At 43.8% G+C, this 20989-nt stretch overlaps 1 protein-coding gene across 1 annotated transcript in view; it reads right to left on the bottom strand.

Moving 5' to 3' along the window:
• crybg2 (crystallin beta-gamma domain containing 2) overlaps positions 1 to 20989 on the bottom strand; it is a 60770-nt gene that overhangs the window by 37744 nt on the left and 2037 nt on the right. The window contains exon 2 of the mRNA XM_063185702.1: positions 4554 to 6891. Coding sequence (XP_063041772.1) covers positions 4554 to 6891 — 2338 coding nt within the window. The remainder of the gene's footprint in view (positions 1 to 4553; positions 6892 to 20989) is intronic.

The raw sequence follows: 20989 nt of genomic DNA, 5'->3' as shown, positions 1-20989 counted from the left end.
GCTGTCGGCGGCCCAGCACAGAGTCACATGCATGCACACACATGCAGACTGGCAGAGATACAGTAATATATGCATATATGTGCTGAAAGCTGTGTAAGGTACGCATGATAATATGATGTGTGAATACAGTCTACACATTTAAGCCCATACATAATGCACGCACACACACAAAACACACACACACACACACACACACACACACACACACACACACACACACACACACACACACACACACACACACACACACACACACACACTCACACCCACACACACACACAAACGCGCGCGCGCACACACACACACACACACACACACACACACACACACACACACACACACACACACACACACACACACACACACACACACACACACACACACACACACACACACCTCAGCTATGTGTGCATTCCGCTGTAATGAGCGGAGAGAGCAAATACAAAGGACAGGGTGTGGTGGAGCAGGAGCAGGACTCGACAGATGACCTGGCAAAGCACAACAGGAGGATGGCACCAAAGAAGCCCACATATACCCGCGCATGCACACACACACACCAACACACATGCATGCACACACACACACACACACACACACACACACACACACACACATGCATGCACAAACACACACATTCATGCACGCACACACACATGCATGCACACAAACACGCACACGCAGACACACACACACAGACACACACACACACACTTTTTCTCTGTCTCTGTCTCTGTCTCTCTCACACACACACGCAGGTGCGCACACACAGACACACACGCACGCACGCACGCACGCACGCACGCGCACACACACACACACACACACACACACACACACACACACACACACACACACACACACACACACACACACACACACACACACACACACACACACACACACACTAACACATACATAGTCTGCCAACCATCACAAGACTTTATTTCTCAACTGTTGATCCTGGATGATGTAAAGACTATTTGACATGTGCCTTTTGAGCATCCATAGTAACGAATGGAGAACAGCCCATCCCTCCTACAACACACTCCACTGCTATTCCATGGCTAAAGAAAACACAAACATGGGCTACTCCTACTTTGTAAACATAACAAAACTAATTGTTGGACTGTCATTTGTAGTCAACTGGACTTCTTTTTTTGTCAAAACAGTATAGTTGTAGGTAACTGGACTTCTTTTTTGAAGGATCTCCTCATTTGCTATAATAACAACAATAATCATAGGAGGTAAGCTGGTCCCCTGGTCAATGCTGTATGCACGCAATGTTGTGTTTGACGCCCCCCGCAGAAAAACAAAAACACTGCAGGCGGACACACAGATGAACAGATAAATCAATACCTCTGAGGGTTTTGGCCTGATTTCGTTTTTTTTTTCAATTTTCCATTTGCGCACTTGTCACAATGGGGAATGATAATCTTCACAGACATCCAGGTCTCCTGGAGAACACTTCACTGCTCTACAGTATCTCATACACTTTATTTGTCAGGCGTGTCAAAAGTAAAAGTACAGGGAAACTCATGGTGTCAGTACATAGTAATATCTGCTACACCATTTACTCCATTGTACCTGATGAAGTAAATAGACTGTGTTGTTACTGAAAAACACTAAAAACCTAACAAAAACCCACCACAAACTTGATCCAGCCAGCAGAGCTGATCATAAGATCAGGTACCTGTATTGGAAGGAAAGTTTTTTTTTACTTCTCCTTTTGTCACCTCTGTTATTTGTCTACTGCTACTGCTCCTTGAGTAAAAAATGCTAACCGCTCACTGCTAACTGCAGGACTATTCAGCTGTTTGTTCCTAACTGTGTGGTGTTTGAACAGAGTAATCTAACTCTGAGGGTTTCAACTAGCTACACTGGAGGAAACAGGATATGGCTGTAAAAGGCCTGAGGGAATAGGGGAAAATATTTACTCTCTCTCTCTCTCTCTCTCTCTCTCTCTCTCTCTCTCTCTCTCTCTCTCTCTCTCTCTCTCTCTCTCTCTCTCTCTCTCTCTCCTGTCTGATATTTCCCTACTCTGTCATTCTCCTGTCACTTGTCCACTTGTAAAACTTTCTCACAGACTCATTTCACATACTGTCTTCCTTTCTCTTCATCTCCTCACCTGCTTCTTTTCACCATCACCATCCCCATTCTCACCTAAACTGAAATTGTACTTTTACTAAAACAGGTCTTTTAAGACAGTAGCAGTCTTTCATTTTGTCAAAGGCTCACGGCAACTACTGTTTTGTCTTCCTTTCTCTTCATCTCGGCACCTCTTCCCTTTTTCCTGTCACACTCAATCGTACTTTCAAGACAGTACAGTGGCACTCTTTCATTTCCCTGTCCAGGTATTCAGATTAGGGTCCCGCCACTGACCTGGCATCAGCTGTGGATGGACACCTGATCCCCTGAAAAAAGCCTCCTCAATCAAGCACGCAAACCACGTACAAACCACAAAATACACACACACACACACACACACTGTTTTTCTGTCTCTGTCTCTGCCTCTCTCACACGCACGCACGCACGCACGCACACACACACACACACACACACACACACACACACACACACACACCAGCGCATAGTGGATGAAGACATTGAGGCAAACAGAATTACACTAAAGGAAAAGAACCACAAGCAATGCGTGCGAAACAGAAACAAAATCTATAAAAACAATCATACTCTTTGCTTAGGCATACGTGCCATCCGAACGACAATGCACCCAGTATTTGCAAAGGGCTGGGAGAGAACAATGATATCACCGTGCTAATTGTTTTTCGAGCAGCTTTTAATGATATCCGATTCTAGAGGGTTCCAAAGACAAATGAAATATTATTCGCAACCTCTTTCGCTGACATGTCTCGGCACGTACAGTTGAAACAGCCTCAGGTGGATGAGAACATTTCTTTTAAAACATTTAGTGACAGAACACTGTGCATATGCTGTCATTACTGCCACACAAGCACACAATAATGTTGTTGTTTTTAACCAAGCTGTGCTGAGCTGCGTTGTCCTCAGGCTGTATTGTCAGGAGTTGCAAGGAAGTTTACTTAGTTTATAGATTATTCTTTGGCAGCTGTCTTTGGGAGGATGAGACATCACACAAATCAAGTCTCTAAAACCATAAAACAAGACGATGATGCATGTAAGGAGCAATCTCAATTGAAATATAGGCTCTAAAATGTATTGTGTGTGTGCTTGCAGCTACAGTAAATAGTCTGATGTGTTTGCTAACATAGATCGGCCCACCTTAAGACAACATTCCGTTTTAATTACTTTTACACCCAAACTCTTTAAAGTCATACTGTGGGCTACTAAACCGACTGACTGCTGCATGCAGTATGTCTGTCAAATTTCACTTGCAAATGTTTGGTGACATTTGCAAAGCGATGAGAGAAAAACACTCCAAAATTAAAGTTCTACAGAGTCAGAATCCTAAAGCAGAATTCAGATCTGGAATGCCACCCTTGTCAGAAACGGAATGCAGAATTTGGATCTAAAGCACCATCCTTGACTACTGTGCTACTGTCCCATAGGACTATATGGGTGGGTGGAGGGGGAAAGGCAGGGGCCATGAATGTTGCATGAGTGTGGACGTAACGCTACACTGGCCCTGGGCTCCATTGTTACGTGGTCCCGTCGAGGCCTTACCACAAAAAGCTGCTCCTCTCTCTCTCTTTTTCTCTCTTTCTCTCTTTCTCTCTCTCTCTCTCTCTCTCTCTCTCTCTCTCTCTCTCTCTCTCTCTCTCTCTCCCTGTCTCCTCTCTGTGTGAGTGTCGGGTGTCTAAGTTTTGGCGGAACGAGAAGGAGTGGAACTAGCCTATCAAGAGAATGAAGGCACAAAACGACAAGAAAGCAAAAACGCGTAATCGCTTTCCCCTCTCAGCTTCTGACAGTCTCTGTCCGACAGTCATTCATACATCCACAGTCACTTTCTCTGTATATCTCTTTGCATCACCTCTATTAAACAAAGTCAGATAACCACACACACGCAGACATTGGCAGTCCTCTGCGGACACAAGTATGCCAGAATTTGCATATAAGTGTGTGACCCTCCTTCGACACATTTACATTCCTCGCACAGAAGTCAAAACCGCAGCAGTCTTACAGACCTACACAAAGGGGGCTAATTTTATTTATTTTGAATGCGTGCCATAACAACGCAAGATTCAAATGATTATCCTACGTCACAGTTTCGACCTCGATCTTAAAGCACACAGGAAATTCAATACCTGCATTGAACTCAAGAGGTTGAAAATAGTCCAATGTTTTTTGCTGCCCCACTGTCCAAAAAGCCCATTTAAAAGCCCAGAAACCAACATAAACACAGAAGGGGGGTGAGAGAGAGAAGGAGACAGACAGAGAGAGAGAGAGAGAGAGAGAGAGAGAGAGAGAGAGAGAGAGAGAGAGAGAGAGAGAGAGAGAGAGAAGGAGAGAGAGAGAGAGGAATAGGCACAGGCACAGGCAAAGACAGAGAGACACACACACACACACACGCGCGCGCGCACACAGCTTCTATTTGTTTAAAAAATACTGTATGTACTTACATAAGCATCAGGGAAAGCACGGTATTTGGGCACGGGAACCTTGGGAGGCTCTGGCTCTGGCTGCTGAACAGCCTGGTGGTGTCCACCCCCACCGTTGAAGCCATCGAACAGGCCCTTGGTCGGGCTGGCCGTCTCCAGCAGCCCACCCAGTGACCCGTCACTGCTGAAGCTGCGCTGCAGGCCCATGCGCTGGTGCTGGTGCTGCATGGAGTCCAGATGGCTGCCCATGCCCAGGTTGAGATCCCCGAGCGGGGACATCTGCAAGGAGCCGGGGGGCATGCTCATGCGGTTCATGGAGCCGGCGTCCAGGTTGGCGGAGACGGAGCCGGCGGGCGAGGCCAGGAAGGAGAGGCGCTCGATGCGGGAGGCGTTGGCCAGGTTGGCTTGCAGGTTGTAGTTGTTGCCGTTGCCCATCTGCATGCCTTGCATGCCCGCCATGCCCTGCATGCCAGCCATGCCCATGGGCGCAGCGCTGATGCGGTCCAGGGCACCAGAGTCGGGCAGGGACCCGGTGCGGAAGAGGGAGCGGTGGTGGTGCCCCATGCCCGGTGCGTCGTCCATGCCCGTGCCCATGCCCATGCCCATGCCCATTCCCATGCCCCCCTGCTGCATCTGCTGCATCTGCTGGTAGCCGCCGGTGAAGATGAGGCTGTTGTCCAGGCGAGAGGACCCGACCATGCCGCCGCCGTTGCCGTTGCCGTTCAGCTGGTTCATCTGGTGGACCTGGTCGTCCTGGTCGAACGAGGAGCCGCGCATGACGATGCTGTTCATGGTGGAGGCGCGCAGGGGCGAGCCCTGCAGGCCGATCTGCTGCTGCTGCTGCTGCATCTTCATGAGGGTGAGCGGCGAGCGCATGTCCTTGGTGGTGTTCCAGTTCAGGCCCAGGTTGGCCGGCAGGCTGACGGGCGCGTTGCCGTTCAGGATGGAGCTGTTGAGCAGCTGGTGGTGGAGTCCGTCCTTGCCAGTGTCCAGCTGCGGCCTGGTCGTCTGGGCGGTGGTGGTGTTGGTGGTGATGGTGGTGCTGCCTAGGCCTAGGCTGGCATCCTTGGCAGGGCTGTCCGGAGTGTCCTCCTTGATGGAGGGCAGGGAGGGGGCGCCGCTGAGGCGCGAGGAGCCCCTCGTCCTAGTAGACAGCTTGTCCATGCTCTGGGTCTTCAGAGCATCCATCAGAGTGTCCAGGTGAGGGGAGACTGGCTCCTGTGGACTGACAGGTGTAGAGGAGGAGGAGGTGGTGGAGAGGGAAGAGGAGAAGGTGGAGGAGGTGGGGGAGGAGGGAGTGAGCTCCACACGAGTGGCCTTGAACACGCCGCTGACTCCTCCGTCCACTTGGCAATGGTCCTCGAGGGCTGACGACGCAGTGCTGCTGCTGCTAGCGCGGCCGATGTTATCTGAGAGCACGGGCGCGCCTGTGCTTGAATATGAGCCTGGTGCCGTCTCTCCGCTGTGCTCTGACTCGCTCCCTCGCTGCTCTCTGCCCGACTCTGTGCTGCTCTCCCCTGCAGGTGCTCCAAGCACCGCCCCCACGCCCCTCCCACCACCACCACCTGTTGCCTCGCTGGGCTGGACTTCGGACCTGTCAATCAACCAGCTGCTCTGGTTGCTAGGTAGGGAACTAGTAGGCGCAGGGAGGGGAGGTGCTTGGGTAAGGGCTGTGTTAGCGTAGGCCTGACTCCTGAGGCCATCTCCCTCTGACAGCAGCCTGTGGGGCATGTAACGGGATGGCTGCTCGGGCAGAGTGTGCGTGTCAGTGAGCGTGGAAGAAGAGTTGTAAGAAGTGGAGAACGGCTTGCTGGAGTAAGTGGGAGAAAACGTGGAAGAGTAACCGGGAGAGAACGTGGAGGAGTAACCGGGCGAATAGGTGGAGGAGTAGGAAGGGGAGAGCATGGAGGTGTACCGCGTAGAAGTAGTAGTAGAGTCGAGGCTCGGGCTCAGAGGAGGGGGTGTTTTGGGTGGCGCGTTATTGGATATGTTTACATAACGCAACCGCCAGCGATCCAGGTTCTCCTGGTCTACCATGGTACCAAGGCTGCTTGTTTCAGTGTAGTGGGTGGTTATGCCACCCATCTCTTGGCTGGCGTAAGTGGTGGTGGTGCGTTCTGGCGGCGCCTCTACAACCGTGTCATCAGCTATGGAGAGTTTGTAACATTGTTTTCCAGAGTCGTCTTTGGTGGTTTCGGGCGAGGAGAACGCGCCGAAGGTGAAGGTGTTGGTGCTGGAGGAGACCTCCATGGAGGAGGTGGAGGAATCAGGCGCGTCCAGAGACACCCCCGAGTCACTGGAGTCGTCCCAAGCCGGAACCTCTGCACGCTTCACAATGATCAGAGGCCTGCTCCCAGACCTGTTAAAATAAGGAAAGAGCTGTTAAAGAGAGAGGCAGAGAGAGAGGCACAGGTGCACCTGTCATGGGCATCATGGATTTGTTGGTTACAATCCAGTGTGATTGAATGACACGAAGGACAGTACTCTTCAGATCTGAAGAAGGCAGGTCATTTGGAATATGTGGCACTGGATTGTATAACTAATGAATCCAGGTTTGCCCATCACTGCAGGTGACAATGGAAGAGGAAAAATAAATAACCATAGTGATTAAAGAGAGGAGACTTTGTAGATGACTGAGAACAGCAGGACTGTCAATTAAAAGACAGTACTTAGGCTACTTTATATTGTGCACTTCCAACATAAAACTACACAACATTAAATCTGTATACATGCAAACTGCTTGTAAAATGCATAAGATGTGAAACTTTATAATTTCATAGTTTCATTCACACTTGACTTATTTCATAGTTAGACACAGTAACAAGGCACAAACATAAACTAGCTTGCCAATGTGTTTTCTCCACACACGTGGTGTTTTTGGGAAAGTGTCACCTGACCCTGATGTGTCTTTTCCAAGTTTCATATTCTGTGTTTGTATGCAGATCATATTGCACAGACACACAACACACAACGCACACACACACACACACACACACACACACACACACACACACACACACACACACACACACACACACACACACACACACACACACACACACACACACACACACACACACACACACACACACACACACACTCACACGCCTGCTCAGTTCATTTAGCCTCAAACTTGATACGTCAGGAATCAGGATGCACCAAATATCTTTGAATGGAGTTTGTGTGTGTGACATGACATTCCAATACGCTGCAGGGCAGCAAGAATGAAAGACCCAGGTATGAGAGACCAAGGAGTGGTGTGGTGGGAATCTGACGAGGGGTGTGTGGGACAAACAGGTCTATTGCCCTGGGCCCAAAGAGAGAGAGGAGGCCCAGAATTGGGTCCTCATTACATTGTAGCTATTTGGGTGCCGGGCCCTTTCAGATAACTTTGTCCTGGGCCCAGCCGAAGCTGTCAGCGTCCCTGGGTGTGGACCTAGCCTGCCTAGCACACCCCCCACCACCACCACCACCCCCACTCCCAAACTCCCGCCACCCTCCTCCCTGTATTTGAGGGGGTGTATTCGATGGTGAAACAAATGTCAGGCAGAGATGAATCACCTACATCAAATCAAAGAATAATGCCACAAAAAACCTGTTGGGCCCGGTGAAACTGGCATATGAATAGACGATAATAACAGGCCTGCATTCCTGAAAGGTCAACTGACTGCACTTCATCCGCACACACTGCTACGGAGATTAGCAGCCGTTAATGCATCATCTTGTGCAGTGTCTATTTAAGTTCGATTGTTACAAAAGCAATAGGCAAGTGTCCCAACAACATGGTACAATGTACAGTGGCAGGGATTTAAGACCAATCATGGTTGTAACACTACACAAAAGAAAAGTATTCAACATCTTTCCCAGTCACACATTAAAGGTGTCACCTCGGAGAATCTGTCTGGAGTAGTGCACACAGGGATTATACTGCTTAACATTGTGTAGAAGACAAAGAAAAATACCTTAGATATAAACCAACACAAAAATACTTTCCACATAGATAGAATATGAATTAATTGTTCATGTTAACTTAATGCTATGCAATGCATATGGACAGCGTAGACCAGGTGTCAATACAGCTTAGTTCATAAGTGGATATGAATCTGCGTCCATAATAGCTGAGCAACTAAGTTGCGGTGCAAAACTCCACAAAAACCTGCTATAAAGCTAGCCAGCACTAAATTGCTGCCAAAAGCAACTCCATCAATATCCGGTCACCACGTGGTTCGTAACTGTGCCGACAATGTGGGGCTGTGGCATCTTCACAATGTGTTTATGTGATTATTTCACATCCGACTAAACTACATAAACAAAATTCTGCAGCGCTACCAGAGGTCAAACTCTGACTTGCTAGAGTAATTCAAATGGCGCTCCTTTAAATGCTCCAGTGCATCAGTGTTCTCTTAAGATTTGCAGTGTTTTTCTTCTGCTTCATGAAGGGATTAGTCCTACCACCATAAAACTGGTTCGACGACCCAATTACAATTTGCAAAGGTTGAGGCTGCTCCTCAACAAGTTAAAATCTGCCATCGTAATGAGAGGCACAGAACGAGTTGAGGGTATGTGGTGGAAAACAGGGTTATGAGATAATAATCTACTATCTATCATTTCCAATAAGTAATTTAATCAGAATTGTTTAATTGACACGGAAAAGAAAGAATATTGTAAAATAATGTATGAGTAGGTTAGTTCTGTGTGTGTGTGTGTGTGTATGTGTGTGTGTGTGTGTGTGTGTGTGTGTGTTTGTGTGTGTGTGTGTGTGTGAGTGTGTGTGTGTGTGTGTGTGTGTGTATGTGCGTGTGTGTGTGTGTGTGTGTGTGTGTGTGTATGTGTGTGTGTGTGAGAGAGAGAGAGAGAGAGAGAGAGAGAGAGAGAGAGAGAGAGAGAGAGAGAGAGAGAGAGAGATTATTGTCAATGTCTTATTTAAATGTTATTAGTTAAACTGCACATTGGAGACTGGTCAAACGCAATTTCAAACTTCTATGCTAACCCTGTTACATAGATGTTTCACAATAAAGTACACTTGACTTGACTTGACTTGACTTGACTTGAAAGACAAACTTTTATGTATGCAAACAATCAGTAGATGCAAATACTGGGGTGAGTTTCTCAAAAGAGAAGTTGTTAGCCTATTAGCAACTTCGGTAGTTGCCAATGGGAGAATGCATTGAAAGCAACAAAGTAGCTAATGTAGTAAGCAACTTTGGTTTTGAGAAATTCACCCCTGTATTGTATGTACTGTATGTCTTCAAAGAACAGCACTTCACAGAGCTTGCCGTAAATGACGTGCAGACATAGTGATGCACTTCTACGCGGAAGAAATATTACACGTGTGACATTTCACAAAACATTTGCCCTACATTCTGAATGTATGCAGCAGCACCCAACAAAATCAGGTAGCACACCAGTCAGAGTGAGCGTGTAACACAGTCAGACAGGGCTGATGACAGCTTTGGCCAAGCCTGGGATTGAGTCATCTCTGCCTCCATACATTAATCATAATGGGGACCCAATTTAAGGGGGGGGTTCTCTGCCTGGGCCCTGGACAACTGACCTGTTTGTCCCCCCACCCGTTGGCTTCCCTGCAGTCAACTATAGGCCTAATAATGTAAGTTGCTGTAGCAGCAGCCGGCATTGCCACTCCTGCTCGCCTCCAGGCCCTTCGGGATTAGAGCGCATTCCACATGAAGCTGTGAGAACATGCCAAATTAAAGGTCAACTTTCACAAGGCGCAGTTTGTGAAAAAAGAAAGAACGAGAGAATCTTGTGCCTGAACACGCAAATGTAACTACCTCCCTCCTACAGGCTCCTACGCATGATTTAAAAAAAAACTGATGACTGCTGACTAAAGACCCTTCCTCGACTTTCTTCCCGCCTAAAACCCTCACCATGACCTCAGCTGACATTTTGCTGAGGGGCTCTGTCAGTGAGGAAGTAGTAGGAAGATGTAGTTTTGCATATACTGTATTTTGTTTTTTCATAACATTAGCTTTATGTTTTAAAAGCTGTCGTGGCTGTGCAGTATAGGCCTACTGAACATGATGCACACGTGTGGTAGTGCCAAACATTTACGAAGCTTGTTTTGATCAAAAGTTATTCTGCTTGACCACACAATGATCTGATGAAGCTGAATGTTGAAGTCAACAAACTACAAAGCAACCGTGCCTTGTATAATCGCTCTGCGGATTGCCTCTGGTGCTTGGCTTTAGGTTTTGTTGAAGACAGCAAAAACCTGTATTCAACGAATGAGATGAGATGAGAGGCACATGGCGTGCGGCTGTTTAGCACACACAATCAGGAACGGCTCCAACAGTTTGAAGTCAAAGCGCTCCATAGAACAAATGTATTTACAATGTCATGATGACCTGATTTTTTTATTATGTTGTGTACTACAAAGCAAAATCATTTTGCATTTCAGAATGATGCACACAACTCTCAATACAAATGAAAAAACGCAATATTGTTTTTCACTGCTGACACTACACAAAATGTTACATCGAAATTTGAACTGGTTATACAGCATATTTGACGTGTGATCGTATTTTGAATATGTCCGGCAGACGTGATATTACTATGATATTAATTATTTGCAACACAATTACTTGCATTCCAAGTGCTTGTCCTTTCTTATGTTGAACAACTAAGTTTCTCGTTATCTTAGCTTAAATCCAGCCGAATATGCCCTTGTTTGTAAGTGGCCTTGGAATAAAAATGTCTGCTAAAGTAGTAATATATATGTATCGCTAATTTGTATGTGTATCTATTTAACTACATTGGAATTTAACGGTGTACAGCATGTTGCTCCGTGAGAACTACAGGTATGTTAGAATATACCCACAAACATTCATTTCTGTATGGACACTATGCAAATTCTATGAATGTAATGGAAGCACATCCTTTCAATAGTCCGTTACAGTTTGTTGTTCCAGTTGGATGGTTATTGGGGTCATTTACGTGTTTGCCCTCTCAGGTATTTGGCGTATGAATCCGGCCCACTCATGCCCATCCCAATAAGGTGTGATCTCCGGGAAGGGGAAAGTAAAGGCCAACCAGTGACTCATTCACGCTGCTAATTGATCTCAATATGCTACTCCTCATCATGCAGGGCGAATGGAATAGTACCATTATCCAACATCCACAAGTGTACACATGCACGCACACACACGCACACATGCACATGCAACCAACTTTTCACATTCAAATTCTCATCCACTCCCCTTTTTTCTCATCTATCTTCATTTTTTTTTGCTTTTTTTCTCCTCAAACACATGATATCATTGACATTTACCTTCCTCCAAACAGGTTTTTTTGGTCATATATTTTGCATAATTGTCTATGCGGAAACTCTGACTCAAATGACTTTTTTCACTTTTCTCACAGCAAAATTGCTGAGAGGCTCAGCCATCCCTTGACTTGTTCAATTGGAGCTGAGTGGTATACGACATACTACGTAGCCTACATTCTCATGTCGCATGAGGTAGCAGGCGTCCAGACTCGAGCTAGGTCCAGTTTCTCCAGCACGGATAAAGGTCAGTGTTAACTCCAACCTGTTCTGAAGTATTTCCTGTGCTGACATTTTGTCATTCTGTGCATGCTGCGCATAACATCCGAGTGACAGACAATCTGCCAATCTAGTGAGACAGACACAAGAAGAAACACTAAAACTAACATAAGTACTGCTGAGTGAGTGAGTGTTTGTTTATTTGTGTGAGAGGCGGGGGTGTCTTTGTGTGTGTGAGTGTGTGGGAGTTTGAGTGGTGAGGGGTCTCTTTGTGTGTGTGTGTGTGTGTGTGTGTGTGTGTGTGTGTGTGTGTGTGTGTGTGTGTGTGTGTGTGTGTGTGTGTGTGTGTGTGTGTGTGTGTGTGTGTGTGTGTGTGCGCACACGCGCACAGATTTTTATGTAAAGTATGTCTGTTTAATTCATGTGTGTCTGTGTGTGTGTGTGTGTGTGTGTGTGTGTGTGTGTGTGTGTGTGTGTGTGTGTGTGTGTGTGTGTGTGTGTGTGTGTGTGTGCGTGCGTGTGTGTGTGCCGTGTGTGTGTGTGTGTGTGTGTGTGTGTGTGTGTGTGTGTGTCTGTGCGTGTGTGTGTGTCTGCGCATGCATGCCGTGCCTACGTATGTGCGTGATGAGGAGAGCACATCTGCCTCTCCAGTCTCTAATGCCACTTTCTGAACTCCCCTGCGCAGTGCAGGGCTGCAGGCAGCAAGGGACTGGACTGCTACAGGTATCTGTCACAAGATGCTGCTGTCCCCACGAGGCCCCCAAGACACTGTCCTCGGGATGTCATAAAACACAAATGTCATTTAGGCCTATAAACTTCTTGTCAACACAGGATCGATCGTCCACTCACATACTGCGGCACTCCAATACCACTTAAAGGATTTGGACTCCTAGAATTTATGCACAGGTAAGAAGCTGATGAGTCTGACTTGATTCTGAATTATGCCTTGTTTTTGACATGCCATGCCATGTTTCTGCACATTTTTCCCCGCATTTCTAGAATGTAAAATTTCTTATGGCCTTTTACCTATAAATTATGTTGTGTTTTTTTTTCACGCCAAGTGAAACCAATATTTGGACTGGAAATTGAAATGTTTGAAAACTGAAAATTCTGTGCAACTGGCAATGTATTTGGATGCTTCAAGTATGGATAAACTCTAAAATCTTTTTCACATAATAATACAGAACATCACATGGCCTATGCACTGCATAACAGACAGCCTTAATCATTCAGTCTGATGTCTTTTTTGTTTTTCATCTATGGATTTTCAATGCATACCTTTTTCCTAATGTTAGCTATAAAAATGTAACTCTGTTAAATTATTTACTGAATATTTAACAAGAACAGAAATGTCTTACGGACCATTTCATGCACCCTATTGGTGAAGATGACTAGCTCATTACAAATTATTTAAAATAAGAATTTACTCAAAACTATATTCACATTGAGCTTGGCACGATGTAGATTCAATAATTTTTGTTTGCATATGCATCTCCCTCTCCCTCTCTCTCTATCTCTTGCTCTCTCTCTCTCTCTCTCTCTCTCTCTCTATCTCCCTCTCTCTCTCTCTCTCTCTCTCTCTCTCTCTCTCTCTCTCTCTCTCTCTCTCTCTCTCTCTCTCTCTCTCTCTCTCTCTCTCTCTCTCTCTCTCTCTCTCTCCCTAGTTCTCTGTGTGAACACTTCTTTTATGATTATCTATTATCTGATGGCACAGTGACTGTACCTGAATTTTTACCTTTCATACACAGCATAAGCTACTGAGAGGAGCGTTAGTACTCAACTGTCATACAAAGATGTAAAAGGCAAGTCTTGACAAGCTGACCTACAACACTATACATGATCATTTTCAAGAACAAAATGATTTAGAACTAATTGTGTGAAGAAAGAAATAAAGCACATTCTGGTATCATATACATGACCTGTATGTGTTTTTGTCTACAATACATTTTAATCTTACACTTGTGACAATAATCATTGTTTTGCCACTGAATGCTGAAATGTTGTATGTTCTTCTAAACAGGGACTGAGGTGGCATATTTGTAATGACTTTATGTTGGTGGTTTTGAATAGATAACTGTAAGGTGACCAGTGGTGGACGAAGTAAAAGTAAAAGTAAAAGTAGTCCACTTTCGTGGTGTAATTACAACAGTAGCATATGATATTACATAGCTGTTACACCGTTTACTCCATTTTACCTACCTATTGAGATAGACTTTGTTATTCCTGAAAAACAATAAAAACCTAACAAGTACCTACCAAAAACTCGACCCAACCTGTGCAGAATCAGCTTATCGTAAGTACATTTAGGCTACAAGTACAAGTACATTTGCCTACTTTTTACTCAGATAAATTACTTGTGTTGGAAAGAAAATGTGTTTCTTTTTTTCAGTTTTACTTTTACTTTGTCCACCACTGAAGGTGACACATCTTTCTTGGTCAGATTTTAGTCATTGCTCTTGTTTAGATGATTATGGAATCAATGTTGTTGTCCACCTTAGTCATTTAGACTATGGCGCACTACCTCCCTCTGCTGGTTAAATCTGGTATGGTGCTCCTCAAAAGCACACACCTGAGAAACTAGTGATGTACTATATATAGGCTGCACTGAACCTGATGCTTGATCTGCAAACATAATATGACCTGATGAGTCAATACCTGAATCCTTCAGTATTATGATATAGTCTATGTCAGGGATGTCAAACTCAGGCCAGAGGGCCAAATTTGGCCCACAGAGCCATTTTATTCGGCCCGCCAGATCATTTCAAATGTGTATTACAGTTGACCCACATACACCATTAATATTTGAAAATAAGACAAAAGGTTGTACATTACAAGAATTATGAGTGGTTCCAAATTGATGTAGCAGCACATAGTAGGTGACTAGCAGATAGAAGTATACGATAGTATAAGATATATGGTGGCAGTGTGTTATTTGTGTTGCATCAAGTATTAAGTGTGTGTAATGTATGCACTATCAGTATTTTTTTGTAATAAATATTGAATTCGGCCTGCGTCTTCACCCCAGATTTTGATTTCGGCCCTCTGTAAATTTGAGTTTGACATCCCTGATCTATGTCATGAATGCCGAAATCAGGCACAGGGGCCAAATCTGGGCCGTGGAGTCATTTTATGTGGCCCGTGTAATGAGATCATGTCAACATGACCTGAATACAAACTTTAGTGTGTCACAGAAATATGAATGGGCCCAGGCCAGCGTAACATCTCACACTCATCTACAACAAAGTACAGGCACATTTAAGTGTCATAAGTGATGAAATGATTGCTTGTGTAATTTGCCTTGTGTGTGTGAATGTACCATTTTAGTTATTTTTTAATAGTAAATATTGAATTCAGCCCGCAGCATCCACACAAATTTTCAATTTGGCCCTCTGAATTTGAGTTGGAAACCCCTGATCTATATGCTGGATGCTATCACGTCTTTGCTAAACTGTTCTTCCATATTGCTGACATTAGACATTGGACAAATAAACAAGCACAATCAGACATGGAAAACTGGCCTGCCGTTGTAAGTTGAAAGTTGTAGTTACAAATGAAGAGTTCAGATGCAAAACCCCCTAACTCCATTTCTTAAGACCTGCACTTCTATATTTTTAGAGAACCCCGTTGTTGGTTTGGTTTACATTCATGTACTTGATAATACATATAAATGGTTATATTACATAAATAAAATAGAAAAATGTGCTATTTTGATAGCTTTGTATTAAATAAAAATGAATTAAGATAATTTTCTGAAAAGGCACTTAGGGGGTTTTGCATCTGAACTCTTCAAATGTACATTCCCAAACAATTAAACAATCTGCCAAATCTCTCAAAACAATTTTGTCAAAAATTCATTTTCAAAACAAACAACAGTGTTTCAGAATTCACAGAAGTGTTGCATAAAATTCACCAACACCTGATCATTGGCTCTGACAGCCGACCTGTAGGTTAAATACTACAGACATAAGAGAGGGTTGCATGCCACCTGGTGGACTTGCTGGAAAAGTTGCTTAATGCCTATCTTCATACCTTGCTCTTGGCAGTAGTTATTGTTACGGGTATGTCTGTGTATCGGAGCAGGAACAAGTCATCACAGCAGATGGAAATCTTCATTAAAACTACTACACTACACTAACATGGACAAAAGTATTAGACAACAACAACAACAACAACAACAACAACAACCACAACCACAACAACAAGAGCAACTCTTTGCATGCCTCACACTGCCATAAAATGTCTTGGTGATTAATTCTTGAAAAACATTTTCTCAGTTATGACATGGAAATGTACATGCAATACAACAAACATACACTACATGTTTTTTTAAAAAAATAGTCATATCTCAGTTGAGATTTATATATAAAAAACAACATTAATGACTGATTCATGTTGTGCAGAATAAGCCACTTTGAAAAAATGACCCTGACCGCCCTGCCGTGGCCAACCGGCCCGGGTCATTTGCCGACCCCTTCCCGTCTCTCTTCCCGTTCGCTTCCTGTCCACCTCTCACACTGTCCTATCATCAATAAAGCCGTAAAAGACCAAAAAAAGAGAGAAAAATCAAGAAAAGAAAAATGACCCTAACAAAAAGGGATGAAAATATCTTCGAGGGGACACCGAATGTTTGGCACACAGTGCCAGGACAACAGTAAGCAATACAATGTCCCCGTTGTTAGACCTGAGGAATACCTGATGCACCAGTTTTAAGAGGTGCTAGCCAAATACTGTCATCAGAGCAGAGCAAAGGTAATCTCCATACAATACAACACTTGGACATCCATCCTGTCACTCACTATGTATCTTGTTTTCCAAACTATGTAAGGCACGCTGACCGGAGAGGCAACAACGCAAGGTCAGCCAAAGGCTGTTGGGTTGCTTCATACACTTAACATTGGTGCCATGGCAACCACATCATTGTATAAAACAATAACAATACAGTCAATGAAATAATCACGTAATATATGTATACAATTTTTAATATCTTCTATAATTTAAAAAATCTTCATGTAAACATTACGATGATGCCCTAACAATTTATTAAGGGGATGTGTCTGTGATATACCTGCTGGTCATGTCATCTTTAAGAGTTTAATTTCATAAGCAACAGGATTTGTTGGAACTTCATACAGTACATGTTTCCTCAAATGTGGGGCTTGCTTACAACTAAACTGTTTGGATATACAGTATTAAGGGGCGTTTCAAAAAGAAAGTCTCATTGTCACTCTGAATGGCAATAACGAGCTACTTTCAAGAAAACACTTTTGCACACCTCTGTAGTTGGGCAGGTGCGTAGGATATTATCCCAGTGGGGTTGTCATTCAAGTGTAAAGAAATCCTGCACACGGTCGGATGACCGAAATGTTGATGATTGTTGATTGTTGAATGATTGTTGGTGGAATGGACAGTGTGCACGATTTCTTTACACTTGAGTAACGAGCTACTAACAAGGCCCTTCAAACACTACCACTCCCTTTCACTATCCCCTCTCTAACTCCTCTAAACCCCCTAACACATGGCTGTGTCTTAGGGTGAGGTTTAACAAAGAAAAAACACGCACATCCGTCTAAAAAAAGTTGTTGGTGCAGGACTAGCAAGTCACATGAAAACTGAAAATGAAGTCCGCACACCAATCTCCCGTTTCTCTTCATTTAATAAGGTGACGTTTCGGTTGAAGGGCAAGCTGCCCGAGACGTCACCTTATTAAATTAACCCATTTTAGTCTGATGACTCGTATATGTTGTTTGACCTTTGGTGCCTGGAGACACATATACGCTGCTCTTGAGATTTTAGCTTTTTAAATAAAAATGTGGGTATATGTGGTCTATGTTACAGCTGAATGAACACATTCTAATGCAAGATGAGGGTCTTGGGGTTTAAATGCAATCATGTTTCATGCTTTTATGTGCATCAGAGGCGAACATATTTAGGCTTTTAAAGGCTGAGGGCAACTTTCCTAACAAGGGCTTAGGCATTCAGCAGGCGTTCTTTGCAGGTGCTTTAGGTATCAATGGGTTGAGAGAAATGGGAGATTGGTGTGCGGTGGACTTTTATTTTCGGTTTACATGGGTCTCAAGGGAGGGCAGGACAAGAAGCTGACAGAACACACAAACAACCTGACACGCTGATGTCTGTCAGTATACTGTAGGGTGTGGGCAATGATGTCGCAGCTGATAAGATTTCATGGCTGCCATAGCTGTCAATCAACCATGTCCATGATCCACCCATGCAATTTAGCATACAATGCATTCTGTCTTCACTAGCAGAGGCATTTCTTTACATTCATGACAAGGATGACATTCTGGTTATGCAATAATAAGAACAGTGTTAAGTGTGAAGTGTGAACAGTTTTTAAGTGTAACCTTAAAAACAGGGGCGTCTCTAGGCCGATTTTACAGGGGCAATTACCTGGGTATTGATTTGCTGTGCCCCGGTATGAGTTTCACAAAAAAAAACTCGCTACCCTGGAATTTAGCATACATGTAAGGAGTAATCTACAGAATGCGCACAAAATAGCGCACACGCACTACTTACAATACTATAATGAATTTACAAGCTTTTTAAAATAAATAACTGTTCAGCGTGCTGGCATTATCTCTCGGTGCCCTACTGCGCCCCTGACCAACATTAGGTCAGCTGATGCCCCTGCTTGAAAAGAAGCTACAAAACACTACAAATTATACTCATGAACCAGACATGGTTATCACAGAGTAACATCTGTGCGTGCTGTAAAAAAGAACATATTTTGTCTACATGAGTTATCCGTGTCAGTCAGACACACTGAGCCCTTATTCCCCATGCCAAGACACACCCCTGATGCTTATCCATCCAAAAGAAAACCAAGGAAACGCTACACACCTACACCTGAACTTGGTCAACTACGACTCAATGCAAACACTGCATTGCCACCAATGTGCCAAATGGACCGTTTTATTCTACCAGCCTGCATTAACTCATCACAGTAATACAATAATACACATTGCATTACACTTAGCCAGTTAGCATTTCTGTCCTTAAGTGACTTACAACTGTTAAGGTATATGGTATTAGTTAGAGTCTCTGGAGCAAGGTCGGGTTTGTCAGCTTGCTCAAGGGCACTTAGGACATGGACAATAGGGGGATTCTAACCTGCAGCCTTCCGATTCCAAGATAAACCCCCTGACCATTATGCCCATAGACATCACATAGTATTCTATATGATGTCTATGATTATGCCATGGCTACTGCCCAATTTATGTAGTTTTGGGTAGGGTGCGCACATCATGCATGGCATTATTTTTTTTGGAGTTTATCGGCAGTGTGCAGACCTACCTTTTTCAACTACACCCCAATTCGTGTCCTCTGTGATGGCCAGCCATGGTGCTGACCAAGGTTGACGAAACACTGATAAAAAAAATGGACCCAGACTTGCCCACTCCCAAGACCAAAGTCCTGCCCATAAAAGTGTGAGAGTGCATCAGAGAGCAAGAACTGATGTGGCATTTAGTTTTATGAATCTCCCATTGTCAGTCAGAGAAGATTAGAGTTGCTTCAGGTGTGCAAACAAACAAGCGATAGACCCGAGGACAAGTGCTTATACAGTACACCCATTAATTGCTATTGCTCAATGAGTCACAAAGCCTGTACTGTACACTGCTTAGCAGGCTATATTTCCAGGTTTTGAAAACGAGCAGCATAATGGTCTTATACATTTACAGTGACAATATAAACAATATTATAATATACATAACTTGTCATTGGTTTGGTTATCCGATGATCTGATTACACGGGACCAGAGTATGCAAGACACTGATCACACATCTAGGGCACTGGATCAATAAAGGCAAGGTACTTCAGTCACCGGAATTAACCTGGGACGACACCCTTCTTTTCAGCCATTCAGGGGTGAATTTCTCAAAACCAAAGTTGCTTACTACATTAGCTACTTTGTTGTTTTCAATGCATTTTCCCATTGGCAACTACCGAAGTTGCTAACAGGCTTACAACTTCTCTTTTGAGAAACTCACCCCAGTTGTTCAAAAGAGCAATTAACCCACAGGGTTTGCTGTCTTTTCTAGGAAACAGCAACCCGATTTGTCTTCATACAGTATTCTATACTTATACTAGTACATACAATAAGCAAACACACCTCTCACTGGCTATCCCTGAAACACCATCCACTAGGGCTGGGCAATATGACGATATATACAGTATATCGTTATCGTGATATAAAAGTGTATATCGTGACCTTTCTCCTATATCGTTTATATCGTGATTGTAATTTTATGAATTTTATACAATTGAATATCATTTAATTACATGTCATGTTGTCATGTAACTGTAAAAATAAGAATAAAAAGATAATTTTTTTAAGAAAAGCTGTTTTGCGATAAATAGATAAATAGATAAATAGATAAAGAGCAAATAAAGAGAATAGCTGAAAACGTATGTAATTGTGCTATATTGTGATATATATCGTTATCGTGATATAAAGTAATCCATATCGTGATAAAGGTTTTTTTCCATATCGCCCAGCCCTACCATCCACTGTGAGCATCACAGGTGTGCAGAAGCAGAAGTAGGTGGACTGATGTTATTACAACACCAGTGCACAATCTTACATAATTACACCAGTTATTCCACTGTACCAAATTAGGTACATACACAAAGAGCACTACTTTTCCTTCATTCACCTCTTCTTTCTTGTTTCTGTCTCTCTTTTCTACTTCACTTTCTTATTTTCATCGTTAACAGTGATGTTTATCCATTTGTTAAGCACTTTGAGCTGCATGCCTTGTATGATATTGTGCTATACCAATGTATTATTATTATTATAACTAGTGAGCATTACTGTGACACATGGCAGAAGTAGATGTACAGTACTGTACTGTACTGTAATTTTCAGTTTCCTGAATTTCCCCCTGCGGATCAATAAAGTTACTCCACTCTACTCTACTCTACTCAGTGCAACTGAAAA

This window comes from Engraulis encrasicolus, chromosome 20 (assembly GCF_034702125.1).
Source record: "Engraulis encrasicolus isolate BLACKSEA-1 chromosome 20, IST_EnEncr_1.0, whole genome shotgun sequence".
In the NCBI taxonomy this organism is placed as follows: domain Eukaryota; kingdom Metazoa; phylum Chordata; class Actinopteri; order Clupeiformes; family Engraulidae; genus Engraulis; species Engraulis encrasicolus.
The sequence above is the reverse complement of the archived record's forward strand: the minus strand, read 5'-3'. Positions and strand labels throughout refer to the sequence as shown.